Source organism: Bombina bombina, chromosome 8 (assembly GCF_027579735.1).
Source record: "Bombina bombina isolate aBomBom1 chromosome 8, aBomBom1.pri, whole genome shotgun sequence".
Taxonomy (NCBI): domain Eukaryota; kingdom Metazoa; phylum Chordata; class Amphibia; order Anura; family Bombinatoridae; genus Bombina; species Bombina bombina.
The window spans coordinates 41,315,915-41,334,761 of record NC_069506.1 but is presented as its reverse complement, the minus strand read 5'-3'; the positions used below and the strand labels follow the sequence as shown (position 1 = coordinate 41,334,761).

Below are 18,847 nucleotides of genomic sequence, written 5' to 3'. Positions count from 1 at the left end.
CAGTAGCTGCTGATTGGTGGCAGCTCATAGATGCCTCGTTTGATTGGCTCGCCCACGTGCAGTGCTATTTCTTCAACAAAGGATATCTAAATAATGAAGCAAATTAGATAATAGAAATAAATTAGAAAGTTGTTTAAAATTGTATTCTGTATCCGAATCATAAAAGAAAAATTTGGGGTTTAATGTCCCTTTAAAGGGACATGAAACACAATTTTTCTCTTCCATGATTTAGAAAGAGTATGTCAGTTTAAACAACTTTCCAATTTACTTCTATTATTTAATTTGCTTCATTTTTTTGGTATCCTTTGTTGAAAAGCATATCTAAATAGGACCAGAAGCTGCTGATTGGTGGCTGCACATAGATGCCTCGTGGGATTGGCTCACCCATGTGCATTGCTATTTCTTCAGCAAAAGATATCTAAAGAATGAAGCAAATTTGATTATACAAGTAAATTGGAATGTTGTTTAAAATTGTATTCTCTATCTGAATAATGAAAGAAAATGTTTGGGTTTCATGTTCCTTTAAGGAATAGAAAGGTCAAAATTTAATTGTGCACAGGTGCATTTCATTTTTGTATATAAACATTTTCACTAACGGAAGTATATTGCAAAACTTTTTCTATTCAAACATGAAATGCACCTGTGCTGAAATCAAGTGAAAATTATGACTATTTTTAGCTGCATACACACATATTCATTGAGGCTCTGTGCACCAGCATTGAAACACCACACCTTCTGAGTCTTCACTGACACAATTGCAAACCACCACCAGCTTACTGAGCAGGCAGAGGGGCCGAATTATTATTGTACGAGCGGACATGATCCGATTTTGCGGATCATGTCCGCTGCACATCAATAAATGCAGATAGCATAAGCTCTTGGCATTTATCACTGCACCAGCAGGTCTTGTGAACTGCTGGAGCAATACCGCCCCCTGCAGATTCTCTGCCAATCTGCCGCTAGCAGTGGGTGTCAATCAACCCGATTGTATTTGATCTGGTTGATTTCTGTCCGCCGCTTCAGAGCAGGCAGACAGGTTATGGAGCAGTGGTCTTTAGACCACTGCCTCATAACTTGTGTTTCCGGCGAGCCTGAAGGCTTGCCAGAAACACGGGAAATACCGAGCTTGATAAATAGACCCCATAGTGTTTGAATCCTGACCCTCTTGTCACACTTAGCATATTGTGCGTATGCCGCTGAAACCGTAACTTTTACTAGAAGCATTTTTGTTGACGGAATTATATAAAAAACAAGATTCTATTTAGAATTAAAATGAATTCATACACATTTTGATCTTTCTGTCCCTTCAGTTATTTCTCAGCAATATCTGTGATTATAATTAGTTACCAAATGATTCAGAAAGAGTATGCTCTCCTCTGGCTTCAGCCTCTTCATATTCATAGTCCTCATCAAAAATCTGAGCAAACTCATCTCGCAGTAGAGTCACTTGTGGAAGAGGTCGCACCAATGGACGTTGGCCAACTAATGCTTCTTGCTGACTCTGTGAGGCTAGAAAAGCAAAACATAACAATGGAAATCATAAATTGTATCCAATATTATAAACGCAAGGTTTCTCAAATGTACAGCCCACTATTATTATTATTAGTATCAGTTATATCTAGAGCGCCAACAGATTCAGCAGCGCTATAAACATAGGCATGCTATGCAGGTAATATTTATAGGGAAAAAGAGGGTAGAGGTCCCTGCCAGGAGTTGCCCTGTTGTAGTCAACTCTCATGAAGGTGATCTACAAACAGTTGGGCTCATAGGCTGACATGTTCAAGGGGACAGCAAAGGAGGAGAGGCACTGAGGTTAGAAAAGGTTAGTGTATGTTGTAAGCATTCATGAACAGTCTTTGAGGAGTGCTTGAAACTTTCAGAACTAGGGGAGAGTTTTGTGGAGCGAGGCAGAGAGTTCCACAAATTAGGGGCCAGTCTGGAGAAGTCTTATAGGCAGGAATGTGAGAAGGTAACAAGAGAGGAGGAGAGGAGAAGGTTGTGAGCAGAACGAAGGGGACAGGAGGGAGAGAATCTGGAGACAAGGTCTGAGACATGGGGGGGGGGGGGGGCAGTGCTATTGATGACCTTTATTTTGTATTTTATTCTGGAGGCTAGAGGAAGCCAGTGAAGGCATTGGCAGAGAAGTGCAGCAGATGAAGAACAACGAGTAAGAAACATGAGCCTGGCAGAGACATTTATTATGTAAAGTAGCTAGATGGCAGAAAGGGAGACCAGAGAGGTTGGAGTTGCAGTAGTCAAAGCGGGAAAGGATGAGAGAGTTAGTTGTGTCTAGTGTAAGGAAATATTGAATTCTGGAGATCTGATTCAAGAGTGACCCCAAGACATTGGGCATGCAGGGTTGGGGTGATAATGGAATTATTAACAGTTATAGAAAAGTGGAGGGTGGAACTTTTGGTAGAAGGGAGGGGGGAATATGGAGTTCAATTTTGGAGAAATTTAGCTTAAAGTTGTGAGAGGACATCTAGGATGAGATATTAGACAGTTGGTGAGACGAGTTAGCAAGGAAGGGGATAGGTCTCGTGCAAAGAAGTAGATTTTAGTGTCATCAGCATACAAATGATATTGAAAGACATGGGACTTTATTTAGTAACCTAACGATGATGTCATGATTGAGAAGAGAAGGGGACCAAGGATAGAGCCTTGTGGTAAAGGGGCAGAGGATGCACTAGAGAAGGCTACACTAAAGGTAGGGTTAGACAGGTAAGAACAAAAAAACATAAGAGGACTGTGTCACAAATTCTGAAAAAATTGAGGGTTTGGAGCAAAAGAGAGTGATCAACAGTATTAAAGGCTGCAGACAGATCAAGGAGGATGAGCAGAGAGAAGTGGCCTTTTAATTTTTCTGTAAATCATTGGTAACCTTGACGATTGCTGTCTCTGTGAAGTGTTGGGGGTGATATCCAGATTTCAGTGGATCATTATCAAAATGTGCACATTTTTTTTATATGCAGTTTCTGAGGCACCAGCTCCTTCTGAGCATATGCAAGTATTCACAGTGCATATATGTGCATGTGTTTTGTGATCGGCTGATGGATGTCACATGATAAAAAGAAAATTGCTATTGGATTGTATTTTTATTATTCATTTATTGAATATGCAATTCTACTATATTTAATGATCCTTGTTTAGCCACCAGACACCCAACCTGCCTGCCTAGAGCCCCATGAAATTAATAGAAATGTAAAATGAAGGTGTCTTATTGGTCAGCTCACTAGTCCATGTCCTCATCTTCTGTCCTCAGCCCATCATCAAACAGGACATTTTACCAACATTTTTTTTTTTTTTTTTAAAGGAATAGGTAAATGAACAAACACAATCAATAAGCCAGCCAATCACTACGCAAGACGTCTGTTCAAATATTGGAAAGTAGAGAAGAAAGTGTATTTTGTGAGATAGATAATCCTTTACATATAAATATATACATAGCGCTGCGGAATCTGTTGGCGCTCTACATATAACCGATAATAATAATATCTGTAACATAATTAATTTATTTATGGTTTGAATTGTAAGTTTATTTCTCTTTAGAATCCAGGTCCATAAATACTTGGAAAAAAAACAATACAATAGCTGGAAACTGACAAAAAGTCACTAAAAGTATTCTTGTAAATTACCAATACAGCTTTTACTGTCTTCTCTCAGGGTGTATCCAGGATGACAGCTACATTGGAAAGAGCCAACAACATTCTCACAGATGTGATCACATCCACCATTGTTTGAAGAACATTCGTCCACATCTGTGGGAAAACAGCAGTTTGTAATTGTTTATCGTACATATCAAACACTAAAATATATATCTAATGTACTGTCAGTTTCATAAATAATGGCACAAGCGAGCTAAAAGAGACTGCATACAGCTCTAACACAATTATGTAGAAAAATTAGTCTGACTTCAAAATAATTTTCATTAACTTTTAACTGTAATTTTTTTCATACTGAATTTGTAACCATTGGTTTAAAGGGACAGTAAAGGCAAGATTAAACCATCATGATTCAGATAGAGCATGCAATTTTAAACAGCTTTCCAATTTACTTCTATTATCAAATTTGCTTTGTTCTCTTGGTATATTTTATTGAAGAGTAAAACTAGGTAGGCTCATAAGAGCTCAGGAGTGTGCACGTGTCTTTAGTACTCTATGGCAGCAGTGTTTTGCAACATTATATAACAAAGCTACAAATAATGTTGCAAAACACTGCTGCCATAGAGTACTAAAGAAACGTGCACCTCCCTGAGCACTTATGAGCCTACCTAGGTTTACTCTTCAATAAAAGATACCAAGAGAACAAAGCAAATTTGATAACAGAAGTAAATTGAAAAGCTGTTTAAAATTGCATGCTCTGTCTGAATCATGAAAGTTTAATCTTGCCTTTACTGTACCTTTCACCTTTAGGGACAGTAAACAGTAGACATATAGATTGGGATATAAAACATTTAAATATACATAGTAAACAACTTTACAATATACTTTAATTATTTATTTTGCCTCATTTTCCTGTAATTTAAGTTTGAAAGTGGACACTGCAGATTTTGCAAGCCTATACTGCCACATACCTGTCACTAAGTGGCTACAGCAGAGACTACCAGATAAGAATCTGTAACACATTGGTTTTATTGCTAACAAAATGACTGTGGCTATTCCTAACTGCTCCAGTAGTAAGTCAGGACTGGCTCCTCAAAATAAGGCTTAGGTGGAGATTGACTATTGAAACATGGTTTCATTAAACAAGGTTTCAGTAAGTTCACAAAAAAGGGTGTCACTTAAAGAGAAGATTTAAAACTTTAAGGGACACTAAGCCCCAAAAAATCATTTCATGATTCAGATAGAGCAGACAACTTTCTAATTTACTCCAATTAGCAAATTTTCTTCACTCTCCTGCTATCTTTATTTAAAAAGCAGGAATATGATGCATAGGAGCCGGCCCATTTTTGGTTGAGAACCTGGGTTATGCTTGCTTATTGAAGGGTAAATGAAAGCATCAAATAAGCAAGCGCTTTCCATGGTGCTGAACCTAAAATGGGCTGGCTGCTAAGATTTACATTCCTGCTTTTAAAATAAAGATAGCAAGAGAACGAAGAAAAATTGATAATAGGAGTAAATTAGAAAGTTGCTTAAAATGTCATACTCTATCTGAATCACGAAAGAAATTTTTTTGGGTTTAGTGTCCCTTTAAGTCCACATAACTTTTAATAAATGTTCACTTACCATCACACCCACAGCCATCTGTATTGAGCCGGTAGCCGGTGAAACATGTACACTCATAGCCACCTGGGTAATTGTAACAGTCTTGCTGACAACATGATGCACCGTTTTTGCATTCATCTGCATCTGAAAGGAAAAAAGAGAAAATGCATCAATTCAGCAAATGATGATGTATAGCTAGTCCAATAAAAAAGTTTTACTACACATTTTGGTATCTATCTATCTATCTATCTATCTATCTATCTATCTATCTATCTATCTATCATCATCTGTCTGTATGTCTGTCTATCTATCAATCATCCATTTGTCTGTATGTCTATCTATCTATCTATCTATCTATCATCTATCTATCTATCTATCTATCTATCTATCTATCTATCATCTATCTATCTATCTATCTATCATCTATCTATTGATCTATCTATCTATCTATCTATCTATCATCTATCTATCTATCATCTGTCTGTATGTCTGTCTGTTCTATCTATCTATCTATCTATCTATCATCTATCTATTGATCTATCTATCTATCTATCTATCATTTATCTATCTATCAATCATCTATCTATCTATCTATCTATCTATCTATCTATCTATCTATCTATCTATCATCTATTGCCTATCTATCATCTATTTGTCTATCTATCTATTAATATTTTATCTATCGAAATATCGTCTGTCTCTCTATCTATTCCAAATATATACTTATATAAATATTACATAATCAAAATAAATATTGTGAATAAGTCTTAGGGATATATTTAACATAGTGCGAGCGGACATGATACGATATAGAGGATCATGTCCGCTGCACATCGATAAATGTCGACAGCATACGCTCTCTGCATTTATCATTGCACCAGCAGTTCTTGTGAACTGCTGGTGCAATGCTGCCCCCTGCAGATTTGCGGCCAATCGGCTGCTAGCAGGGGGTGTCAATCGTATTCGATCGGGTTGATTTCTGTCCGCGGCCTCAGAGCAGGCAGACAGATTATGGAGCTTGATAAATTGGCCCCTTAGCATTAAATGTGTGTCCTGTAGATTATAAGCTTATAGGAGCAAATCCTCTTGAAATAAAAAAATAAAAAAAAACTTTCCAATTTACTTTTAATATCAAATTTAATTTCCTCTTGATATCATTTGTTGAAAGTTAGTTCCTTTGTATAAAAACATATCTAGGTATTCTCATGACCATGCATGTGTCTTGCATATTATATGGCAGCAGAGTTTGCAACAATGTTATACCTTGTTGCAAACACCTCCACCATATAGTGCTCAAGACACCTAGCTTACTTGGGTATTCTGTCATTAAAAGGAGCTAAGTTTCAATGAATGAAATAAAGAAATAAATTTGATAATATAATTACAAAGATTTTTTTTTGACTGCATGTTCGATTTGAATAATTAATCTTTAATTTTGAGTTCTTTGTACCTTCAATGTGTTTGTTTACTCTATTTTATGTATCTCTATTCCTTTTTTTACCATAAATCTGCACCCAGTGCTAAACAAATTGGATGCAATTTAGAAATAAATAAGAATAATATGATCTTATTCTCAAGTCAGATTTCCATCCTTGTGGCTACTTCCTGCATTTATTGGTTTGTGAGCTAGTAAGAAATGCAATGAGTATATGAAGAATACTTATTAATAGGCTTAACAAGAGTGCCTCTTATTATCTTTTGTGAATACTTGATCATTCTGGACTATGCCTGTGTGTTAGCTTGTAAATTATATTTGTCTGAGCATCTGTTCAAAACATGCAACCAAGTTTGCATTTACACTGGAGACTGTCTGAGTTACTTTTACAGGAAATATTTTTGTGCTGACTGTTATGATCTTAAAACTAAACTAGCCAGAATATGGCATCTTCTAAGTATGCTTATTAAGATTGGGGGGGGGGGGTGTTGTTGTGAAATTTCTCCTGACACATTTCTGAATTGATTTCCTAACTTGTCTGACTTTCAGCTGGACTTGAAGATCAACATTATTTTACGTGCACTGCCAAATTATTTTAGCAAATGAAGTATTATGTGTGTTCAGGGCTTAAAGTGATAGTTTACCCCCCTTTTTAAAGGGACAGTCTAGTCCAAAATAAACTTTTTATGATTCAGATAGGGTATGTAATTTTAAACAACTTTATAATTTACTTTTATCACTAATTTTGTTTTGTTCTCTTGGTATTCTTAGTTGAAAGCTAAACGTAGGTAGACTCATATGCTAATTTCTTAGACCTTTAAGGCCGTCTCTTATCTGAATGCATGTTGACAGTTTTTCACCACTAGAGGGTGTTAATTCATGTGTGCTATATCGATAACATTGTACTTACACCCGTGGAGTTACCTAGAGTCAGCACTGATAGGCTAAAATGCAAGTCTGTCAAAAGAACTGAAATAAGGGGGCAGTCTGGAGAGGCTTAGATACAAGGTAATTACAGAGGTATAAAGTGTATTAATATAACTGTGTTGGTTATGCAAAACTGGGGATTGGGTAAAAAAGGGATTATCTATCTTTTTAAATAATAAAAATTCTGGAGTAGACTGTCCCTTTAAGTAACAGGAAATTCAAAAATTGTATTTTATGATTCAGATAGAGAATACAATTTTAAATAACTTTCCAATTTCCTTCTATTGAATGTGCAGCATTGCACTACTGGGAGCTAGCTGGATACATCAGTAAACCAATAATGAGGTATATATGTGCAGGCAACAAATAGCAGCTAGCTCCTAAACCTACCTAGGTATGCGTTTAAACAAAGGATACAAAGAGAACAAAGCAAATTAGATAATAGAAGTAAATTGGAAAGTTGTTTAATATTAGACGCTCTGTCTGAATCATGAAATAAGATTTTTGGGTTTCATGTCAATTTAATTTGTTCCCAATGATCCATTTTACCTGCTGGAGTGTATTACATTTTATTTTCTATTTATTTTTTATTCATCAAACATATCCTTTACCTTTATAACTGCATTTTGAATTGCTAATTTTGCCTGCAGTATCCCTACCTATTCTGAAGGTTTCTATACTTAAGTATAGGCTAGAGAAAAACTGTGAAAACACAACCAGCAGAATAACTTACACGCCTGGTGGGAGTTAGAAGAGCTAAGCAATAAAATGTTAATTTTTAATTGTTCTCTCTAAGTATTGGGCTTTCGTATACAGACAGAGATAATATAAAGAAGCTTGTGTGTGTACATAAAGTGATAAAATAAGAAAATTAGATTTTCCTGCAAGCTCAACCCATTTTAATTCAAAAGAACAAACTCAGCAATTTCATATACAAAAATAAACCTAAATAAGTAATGTCTCGTACATTTTATACTCTGCAGCTGGTATAACAAGTCATCAGAAACACATTAAAGGAGAAACAATTGTCCCTTTAAAGGGACATAAATGTCATATTTTTATTAATGCATAGTATACATCTTACTTCACCACATTAAGCACTGCATTGCAAAAGATGTTCAAACAAAACAAAAAAAGTTTTCAAAGCATTTTGTTAACAAACTTTTCATAGTTGTGCAGCATAGGAGCATACCCTTTAAGTAGTATCTCTTTTCTGTGGCCAAATAGGGACAGATTGAAATCATTTTGTATGCTAATAAAGCAATCACTGTGCAGAATGCTTTAAGGTCAGAATTCAGGATCTTGTTAGATCCTGCACTCCAGCCTCTCTGGAGCAGTTGAAAAACAACTTTGAGAGTTAAAGGAATATAAAAGCTCAAAAAGAAAATGATTTCATATGCATTTTATTATTGTACTATTTCATGCATAGTGTAAAGGTTAAACACATAGTTAAAGTTAGCTCCAGAGCAGTAATGCGCTACTGGGAGCTAGCTGAACACATCGGGTGAGCTAAAGACAAAAGGCATATGTGTGTAGACATCAATCACCAGCTAGCTCCCAGTACTGCACTGTTGCACCTTTTGATAAAGATAAAATGCAAAAAAAATTACCCAGTATAAAAGTAAACAAATAACAAAATATTTACGTTTGTTTTCTAATTAATTTACCTGTACATGTTTTTCCGTCTGCATCCAAATCATATCCGTGGGGACACGTGCAAAGCGAACCTGAGTTGCTGTGTCGGCATTCGTGGGAACAGCCTCCATTGTTAATTTCACAGCTATTGATAATTTCCATCTCTATTCCTAAACAGGAAAGAAAAAAAACTTAATTTACCAAAAGGAACTCTAAAGCAGATATAACTAACTAGTATAATTTAGTGAGATAAAAGTAATACACACGGACAGTAAAAAAACAATAATTTCTGACAAATTATTTTCTTCAGAGCAGCAGCGGAATAGCTGGTTAGCAGACTAAAATTAAATAGTGCTACTGCAACAAGCCAGCACCAGCACACAAATATTGCTTTGTTTATGTATTTAATTATTTATCTATTTATGTATTTATTTTTAATGGGTTCAAGATTGGCCAAGAGATGTTTACATACTTATTGGCTGACAGGAATCAGTTAACTGACAAGGACATCTTTATTGGATAGTGATATATTTTTTTTATTTATTGATGTTTTTTTCAATGGGGTCAGGACTGGCCAAGAACAAACATAAAGCCTATATTTTTGTCTGACACTAGAACCAATCATCTGACAAGGACACTGCTAAATCATTATTGAATAGTATAATTTTGAGTAATCATAACCGTGCAAAGAATATACAACAATTTTTTTCTTGCATGCATTTGTTTGTTTGTTGTTTTGTTTAAAGGGACAGTCAAGTCCAAAAAAACTTTTATGTTTCAAATAGGGCATGCAATTTTAAACAACTTTCCAATTTACTTGTATTACCAATTTTGCTTTGTCCTCTTGGTATTCTTAGTTGAAAGCTAAACCTAGGAAGGCTTATATGATAATTTGTAAGCCCTTGAAGGCTGCCTCTAATCACATGCTTTTGTATTTGCTTTTCACAACAGAGGAGAGCTAGTTCAGGTAAACCATATAGATAACATTGTGATTACGCCCGTGAATTGTGGCAGACACTGCACTAATTGGCTAAAACGAAAGTCAAAAGATAATAAATTAAATGTCATGTGATCAGGGGGCCGTCAGAAGATGCTTAGATACAAAGTAATCACAGAGCTAAAAAGTGTATTCATATAACTGTGTTGGTTATGCAAAACTGGGGAATGGGTAATAAAGGGATTATCTATCTTTTAAAACAACAATTATGGTGTTGACTGTCCCTTTAAGGGCTGTTTATCATTTTCAGGTGAATGCAACAAATTTGGATTTTTTTTTTAAATTGTCTGAAAATGAATGCACATGTCTAATATATATGTGGCCCTCAAAAGGACTGCCTTTATTTGTATTTACTTATATTGAATTCACAGAAAAAAAATTAGGGATAATCAAATGTCAGAATTTTGATATATTAAAATGAATGTTCCCTTTGACATTTGTTCTGACTTTTGATTTTTTTCTGTAGAACAGATGTTCATGTGAATATTACATTTGAATACTGATATTCTAATGTTATAAAGGATATAAAATACAAAATCATTCATGGTTCAGATAGAAGATACAGTTTTAATACATATATTGCTTTAAATCATTTCTATTCAGAGTGAAGGGCTAAGACAGAATTGCACAGATGAGAATTTATTTACTGCACATATTTGGAGTATTTGGAGACGTGTGTTTTTGCTTAGTTTTACTACCCTTTTACCTCGTCTGACACATATCAAATTCTACCATCTGTGGTGGTCTTTTTTTATGACAAACATAAACAATTTTTAAACTAAAGCAAATACACAATTTCTGGCTACTGTAGCTGTTGGAGTGATGCCAATTCTTAACTAAATGTTAAATAACACACACACAAAAAAAACCTAAGGGCAGATAAAAAACAGGCAGAATGTCTCTGCTATTACTCAGATTAAATTGTCAGAAATAAGCTTCTGCTATAAATCCTCATATTACAAATTGTAATACAAAGAAATGAGATTTGCACATCGCATTTATTGAGATTGGCAAAGCTCAAAAAAATGAGACATGTCATGAATTTCCCTGACATTGATAAAGACATTATACTCAAACAGCTTCTATCATAAGTAAAACAGCAGCAATTAAATCATGTAACTATTTTTCCCTAAAAAATAACAGTCTAGATTAACATTTAAAGGGACATAAAACCCAATTTTTTTCATGATTTGGATAAAGCATACAATTTTACTTTATTCTCTTGGTATCCTTTCTTGAAGGAGCAGCAATGCCCTACTGAGAGCGAGCTGAAGACATTGGTAAGCCAATCCTAATAGACATATATGGGCAGACACCAATCAGCAGCTAGCTCCCAGCTGTTGAGCCTATCTAGATATGCTTTTCAACAAAGGATACCAAGAGAATGAAGCACATTATATAAAAGAAGAACATTGGAATAAAATTGGGTTTCATGTCCCTTTAAACAGGAAATGCATGTTTGTACACAACTGATCTCAAAGGTTTAATTGCAATATTCGTATACAGGGATGAGCCTTCACTAATAAAAACAGAGCAAAATAAACAAATAAAAATGTAATTGGAAACTTTTAATTTTAGCAAAGGACCAGCAATGCGCTACTGGGAGCTATCTGCACATGTCAGGTGCACCAGAGGCAATAGTGCATTGCAGCTCCTGAGACTACCTAGTTAAGGTTTTCAACAAAGGATACCAAGAGAACAAGGCACATTAGAAATAAATAGCTGTTTAAACTGCATGCTCTATATGAACCATAAAGGTTTATTTTTTACTTCATTGTCCCATTAATACATTTTCATATACTCTCAGATGAAACAAAAATAAAATGAGATTAATTCACCTTTAACAGAAAATAAGCTTAAAGGGACATGAAACCCAAACAATTTCTTTCATGATTCAGATAGAGAATACAATTTTAAACAACTTTCTAATTTACTTCTATTATCTAATCTCTTTTATTCTCTTGGTATCATTTGTTGAAGGAGCAGCAGTGCACTACTGGTTTCTAACTGAACACATGGGTGAGCCAATGACAGTCAGTTTATATATGGAGCAACCAATCAACAGCTAGATCCTAGGTTCTCTGCTGCACATGAACTTTCCTAGATTAACATTTCAGCAAAGGATAACAAGAGAAAGAAGCAAATTAAATAATAGAAGTAAATTGGAAAGTTGTTTGAAATTGTATCCTCTATCTGAATCATGAAATAAATGTTTTGGGTTTCATGTCCCTTTAAAACAATTGTTAAAAAGTGGCACAGCTGTATCACGTATTTATATAAAGGGATTTCTGGTATATTTAAAGGGACTTGAAACTCAATTTTCAGATAGAACATGCAATTTCAACCACTTTCTAATTTATTTCTATAATCAACGTGTCTTTGTACTCTTGGTATCTTTTGTTGAAAAGCAGAGAGGTAAGCTGAGAAGCATGCACGAGTCCGGAGCACTATATGGCAGCAACTCTGCAAGAATGTTATCCATTTGCAAAAGCACTAGATGACAGCAACATTTTCTGCGTTGTAGTGGTCCACACACCTACCTCGGTATCTCTTTAACAAAGAATAACATGGGAATGGAGCAAATATGATAACAAAACTCATTTTTTGTTTCCTAGTGCATATAAAAGTTATATTTACTCTGTATTTATTTTATTATTGCTAAAAAATGCCAACCATCTTCTGAGCCTATAATCTTTTTTGCTGGAGCTGTGTAAATATAGGTGAGTATATACTGTATGTGTATTTATGTGTTTATATTTATATAGGTGAGTATATATGTATATTTATGTGTTTATATTTGTATAGGTGAGTATATATGTATATTTATGTTTATATAGGTGAGTATATATGTGTATTTATGTGTTTATATTTGTATAGGTGAGTATATATGTGTATTTATGTGTTTATATTTGTATAGGTGAGTATATATGTGTATTTATGTGTTTATATTTGTATAGGTGAGTATATATGTGTATTTATGTGTTTATATTTGTATAGGTGAGTATATATGTGTATTTATGTGTTTATATTTGTATAGGTGAGTATATACTGTATGTGTATTTATGTGTTTATATTTATATAGGTGAGTATATATGTGTATTTATGTGTTTATATTTATATAGGTGAGTATATTTGTGTATTTATGTGTTTATATTTATATAGGTGAGTATATATGTGTATTTATGTGTTTATATTTGTATAGGTGAGTATATATGTGTATTTATGTGTTTATATTTGTATAGGTGAGTATATATGTGTATTTATGTGTTTATATTTGTATAGGTGAGTATATATGTGTATTTATGTGTTTATATTTGTATAGGTGAGTATATATGTGTATTTATGTGTTTATATTTGTATAGGTGAGTATATATGTGTATTTATGTGTTTATATTTGTATAGGTGAGTATATACTGTATGTGTATTTATGTGTTTATATTTATATAGGTGAGTATATATGTGTATTTATGTGTTTATATTTATATAGGTGAGTATATTTGTGTATTTATGTGTTTATATTTATATAGGTGAGTATATATGTGTATTTATGTGTTTATATTTATATAGGTGAGTATATATGTGTATTTATGTGTTTATATTTATATAGGTGAGTATATATGTGTATTTATGTGTTTATATTATATAGGTGAGTATATATGTGTATTTATGTGTTTATATTTGTATAGGTGAGTATATATGTGTATTTATGTGTTTATATTTGTATAGGTGAGTATATATGTGTATTTATGTGTTTATATTTATATAGGTGAGTATATATGTGTATTTATGTGTTTATATTTATATAGGTGAGTATATATGTGTATTTATGTGTTTATATTTATATAGGTGAGTATATATGTGTATTTATGTGTTTATATTATATAGGTGAGTATATATGTGTATTTATGTGTTTATATTTGTATAGGTGAGTATATATGTGTATTTATGTGTCTATATTTGTATAGGTGAGTATATATGTATATGTATGTGTTTATATTTATATAGGTGAGTATATATCTGTATTTATGTGTTTATATTTATATAGGTGAGTATATATGTGTATTTATGTGTTTATATTTATATATGTTGGAAAAATGACTCAGAGAGCCTTGCTCGACACAGCTGTCTGAATCACAAAATAATTTTTTTGGATTTTATATCCCTTTAACAAAATGGATAACTGCTCATTAGCATGATCATTTAAAATATACATATAAAACAAAATATAAATAGACAGATATAGATAGATCTAGATATTCACAAAATAGAAAAGGGACTAATAAGATTGTCATGAGTTGTATAAATATAGCATATACTGTACCTATATGTCTGACTCAGAACAATATGTGCTGACTACTTTGTGCTCATAGCAATAAAACACCAAAACTTGACTGAAAGAAATTCAGATCACATACAGATGCTACAGGAGTTTGTTCTGCTTGAAGTCACCCTGTGGAATACTTACTATAACACTGTTTGCCGTCAGCTCCCAATTCATATCCAGGACTACAGCTACAGTGAAAGGAACCTCGAGTATTGAGACAGCTGTGTGCACACATGGCCAAACCAGTCACGCATTCATTAATGTCTTTAAAAAGTGAGGAACACAATAGTGGTTATTAAACACGAAAAATAAGTTGGCTCTTAAGCAAAGTAGTAAATCTGCCAAGAAAAGGGTTTTACATTAAAATAAGTTTAATTTGCAACATCCTTCTATATATTAGAAAGAATATATTAATACTCTGCTATGCAATAAAGTTCTGCCTCTATTACTAGGTCTCATTAATCTGTCTACTAAAATACTTTAAAATTAGTTGGCAGAGCACACAACTAGAATAAATCTAAAAAAAAATAAAAAAAAAATGACTTTGTACAGTTACTAGAATCCTGTTCCCATAATATTAAACAACGTGACTGTTTCATTACCAGGTTAAGAAACTATGGGCTAGATTACAAGTAAAGGGCAATCATAATCGCAGAGACACATTACATTAACGCTCAAGTGATACTCAACATGAATTTTACTGTGCACCCCAATAAAATTCTATTATCTGAGGGATTTAGCTCACTGCTGCTATCTGACATGCCGATGTTAGCGAGCATTAGACTATCGCTCAAGCTATAAAAAATAACTTTTGAATTGTAATATGCTGACAAAAACAGACAAAAACACAAGCACTATTGATTGCGCTCAGGCAATGGTAACTTACAATAGCGCTAATATTTTTGTGCTCCAGTTTAAATCTAGGGCTATATCTTTTAGCCCAATATAGCAAATCATAACTATAAGCAGTAGTCATACAATATGAGCAAGCCTAAAATGCAAACGCTCCAAAGCACTACGTGTTTAGCCACAGCTAGTATTATGAAAGTGACTAAGAAAATTAATAACCTACTATTCCTAAACAGAGATAAACCCCGAAATTAGTCTTTATATAGAACTTGATGAATGGAGAGTGGAAACAATGTCTCAGTGCCTTCCATGCCATATCTAAGCCATAAAGACTTTATATTATGATTCATAATTGCAACGCCTTATGAAATAAGGAAATCGACAGTACCTTCACATGTTTTGCCATCACTTGCAAGTTTATATCCAGAATGACAAGAACATTTAGCCAGTCCACCATCATTGTTACACTGATGCATACAACCTCCATTTCGAGAAGAACATGGGTTGCTCACTGTTGATAAAAATAACCAGTTAGAAGGATATTTGTAGATATTCACATCAAAGAACAAGGGTATTTGGCCATTATAGAGCAGCTAGAATATCATGACCACAATCTTGCAGCCGTGATGTTGAAGACAAAGATCTTGTGTAAGCAAAAAACTCACTGTCCTTGACATCCCAACATAGCACAAATGTAATGGTCATTGGTCTTTATCTCATGTAAAGTTATGGTTAGGACATATAAGAAAATGTGTAATCAAATAAAGTCAAAATATTTTGTACAGATGAAGGCAATATCTGCTCAATATTTTACAAATCCAGTTACAGTAAATAGTATAACAATCAAATTGATAAAGTGGACCTGGATCATGAAAAGGACAACATCTTCAACCAGAGAGATACTGAAAGAATGAGAGGTGGTGTGTTTCTAATGGAACTCTTAACCCTTTGGTTGATAAGCCTTTTTTAACCCCAGTGCTGAGCCAAATTTCAGTGAGTGACCCATACAAATAACTCTGTATATTATTATATTTCAGCAAGCCCATCAGTTTTACAATATACCATTTTTATATTTAATAATTCATGGCTTGTGAGATAGCTGTGGCAAAAACTGTAAAACAAAAAGTATAATTTTGCTTAGATTTTAGTAAATAATATTGAAAATGGCCAACTGACCACTGTTGTTACTGTGACCACCAAATTGTCATCAGGGGTAGCAACACGTGAAATAGGGGCACATATGGCCTTTTGGGGGTTATAATATAGATTAGAGAGGCCCCATTCTCCAGTGCAGAAATAAAAGCACGTTACCACAGTGATCACGTGACTATACAAACAAAAAAATCCTTTTATTTTAGAGAGGGACTTGTCTACTAGAAAATTAACTTTATTAGGGGTCCCTACAAATACCAGATGTTTTTTGATTGCACACATAATGACCCATTACCAAGAAAACCCCCATGTATTTATTTTACTTTATTTTTGAAACATCTGCTGTGTGGTACTGCTCCAAGAGCAAGCGATTCACTCTCAAATGAGGGGTCTTGAAGATTGTAAGAGAGCTAAGAAGGAGGGGTTTGAAGAACCCCTCCCCATCCATCGCCTTTGCAGCTACACTAAGCTTCCTGGTTCTGCCCCCTTTGTGATTCCACCATGTGCATATGTAGTGACGTCATTGGCACTCCCATGAAGCCTGGGAGTGCCACCTATTAGGCTACCAATGATCTGGTGAACTGCTGGTGCAATGCCGCCCCCTGCAGATTCACGCCCAATCGACCGCTAGCAGGGGGTGTCAATCAACACGATCGTATGTGATCAGGTGGATTGCTGTCCGCCGCCTCAGAGGCGGTGGACAAGTTTGGGAGCAGCGGTATTAGGACCGCTGCTTTTTAACTCCTGATTCCGGCGAACCTGAAGGCTCAAACAGAAACCGCTGCATCAAGCACAATTCGGAGCTTGATGAATCGGCCCCCAAGTCTGAAAATGTCTGACATAATATACAACAAGATAGCTGCAATTTTAGGCAAGGTGATTAAAGTGTGTACATACTTTATTCCTGATTGTAGTCAAACTTGAATGTGTTGTAAAAGTTAATAACACTCATACAACACACACACCACACACACACTCATATAACACACACTTTCCTACAACACACACACACCATACACTCTCATACAACACACACACATAGACTCTCATACAACACACACACACACTCATACAACCTGAACACTCATATAACACACACTTTCCTACAACACACACACACCATACACACTCATACAACACACACACATACACTCTCATACAACACACTCATACAGCACACACACACACACTCATACAACACACACACACATACCATACACTCTCATACAACACACACATACAATCTCATACAACACACACACACATATACTCTCATACAACACACACACTCATACAACACACATACAACACACACTTTCATACAACACACACACTCACCATACACTCTCATACAACACACACACATACACTCTCATACAACACACACACATACTCTCATACAACACACACTCTCATACAACTCACACACTAATACAACACACACACATACTCATACAACAAACACTTTCCTACAACACACACACACCATACACTCTCATACAACACACACTTTCCTACAACACACACACACACACACAATACACTCTCATACAACACACACACATACACTCTCATACAACACACATACTCTCTCATACACACACACAATACACTCTCATACAACACACACACCATACACTCTCATACAACACACACACATACACTCTCATACAACACACACACAATACACTCTCATACAACACACACACAATACACTCTCATACAACACACACACCATACACTCTCATACAACACACACACATACACTCTCAAACAACACACACACACTCATACAACACACATACAACACACACTTTCATACAACACACACACTCATACAACTCACACACACACCATACACTCTCATACAACACACACACAATACACTCTCATACAACACACACACCATACACTCTCATACAACACACACACATACACACTCATACAACACACACACAACACACACTTTCATACAACACACACCACACACACTCTCATACAACACACATACCACACACACTGTCATATAACACACACACCACACACTCTCATACAACACACACTGTCATATAACACACACACACCACACACTCTCATACAACACACACTGTCATATAACACACACACACACCACACACTCTCATACAACACGCACACCACACTCAGTCCCCTACAACACACACAAGTCACGACCCAGTAAACATGGCGTTGCAACCCAGTAATTACAGAACTCTTTAAATGTAATATTCAAATTATGCAATAAATTGTATCTATTATGTGTCAATTTACTAAATTCCTTACCACATGAACAATTGAACTTCTGA

General features: G+C 34.8%; 1 protein-coding gene across 2 annotated transcripts in view; it reads right to left on the bottom strand.

Moving 5' to 3' along the window:
- MEGF6 (multiple EGF like domains 6) overlaps positions 1 to 18,847 on the bottom strand; it is a 681,655-nt gene that overhangs the window by 112,077 nt on the left and 550,731 nt on the right. For both annotated transcript variants that reach the window (XM_053690339.1, XM_053690340.1), the window contains 6 exons: positions 15,760 to 15,882; positions 14,664 to 14,786; positions 9,234 to 9,371; positions 5,226 to 5,348; positions 3,636 to 3,758; positions 1,348 to 1,509 (listed from right to left, as the gene is read on the bottom strand). In XM_053690339.1, coding sequence (XP_053546314.1) covers positions 1,348 to 1,509; positions 3,636 to 3,758; positions 5,226 to 5,348; positions 9,234 to 9,371; positions 14,664 to 14,786; positions 15,760 to 15,882 — 792 coding nt within the window. The remainder of the gene's footprint in view (positions 1 to 1,347; positions 1,510 to 3,635; positions 3,759 to 5,225; positions 5,349 to 9,233; positions 9,372 to 14,663; positions 14,787 to 15,759; positions 15,883 to 18,847) is intronic.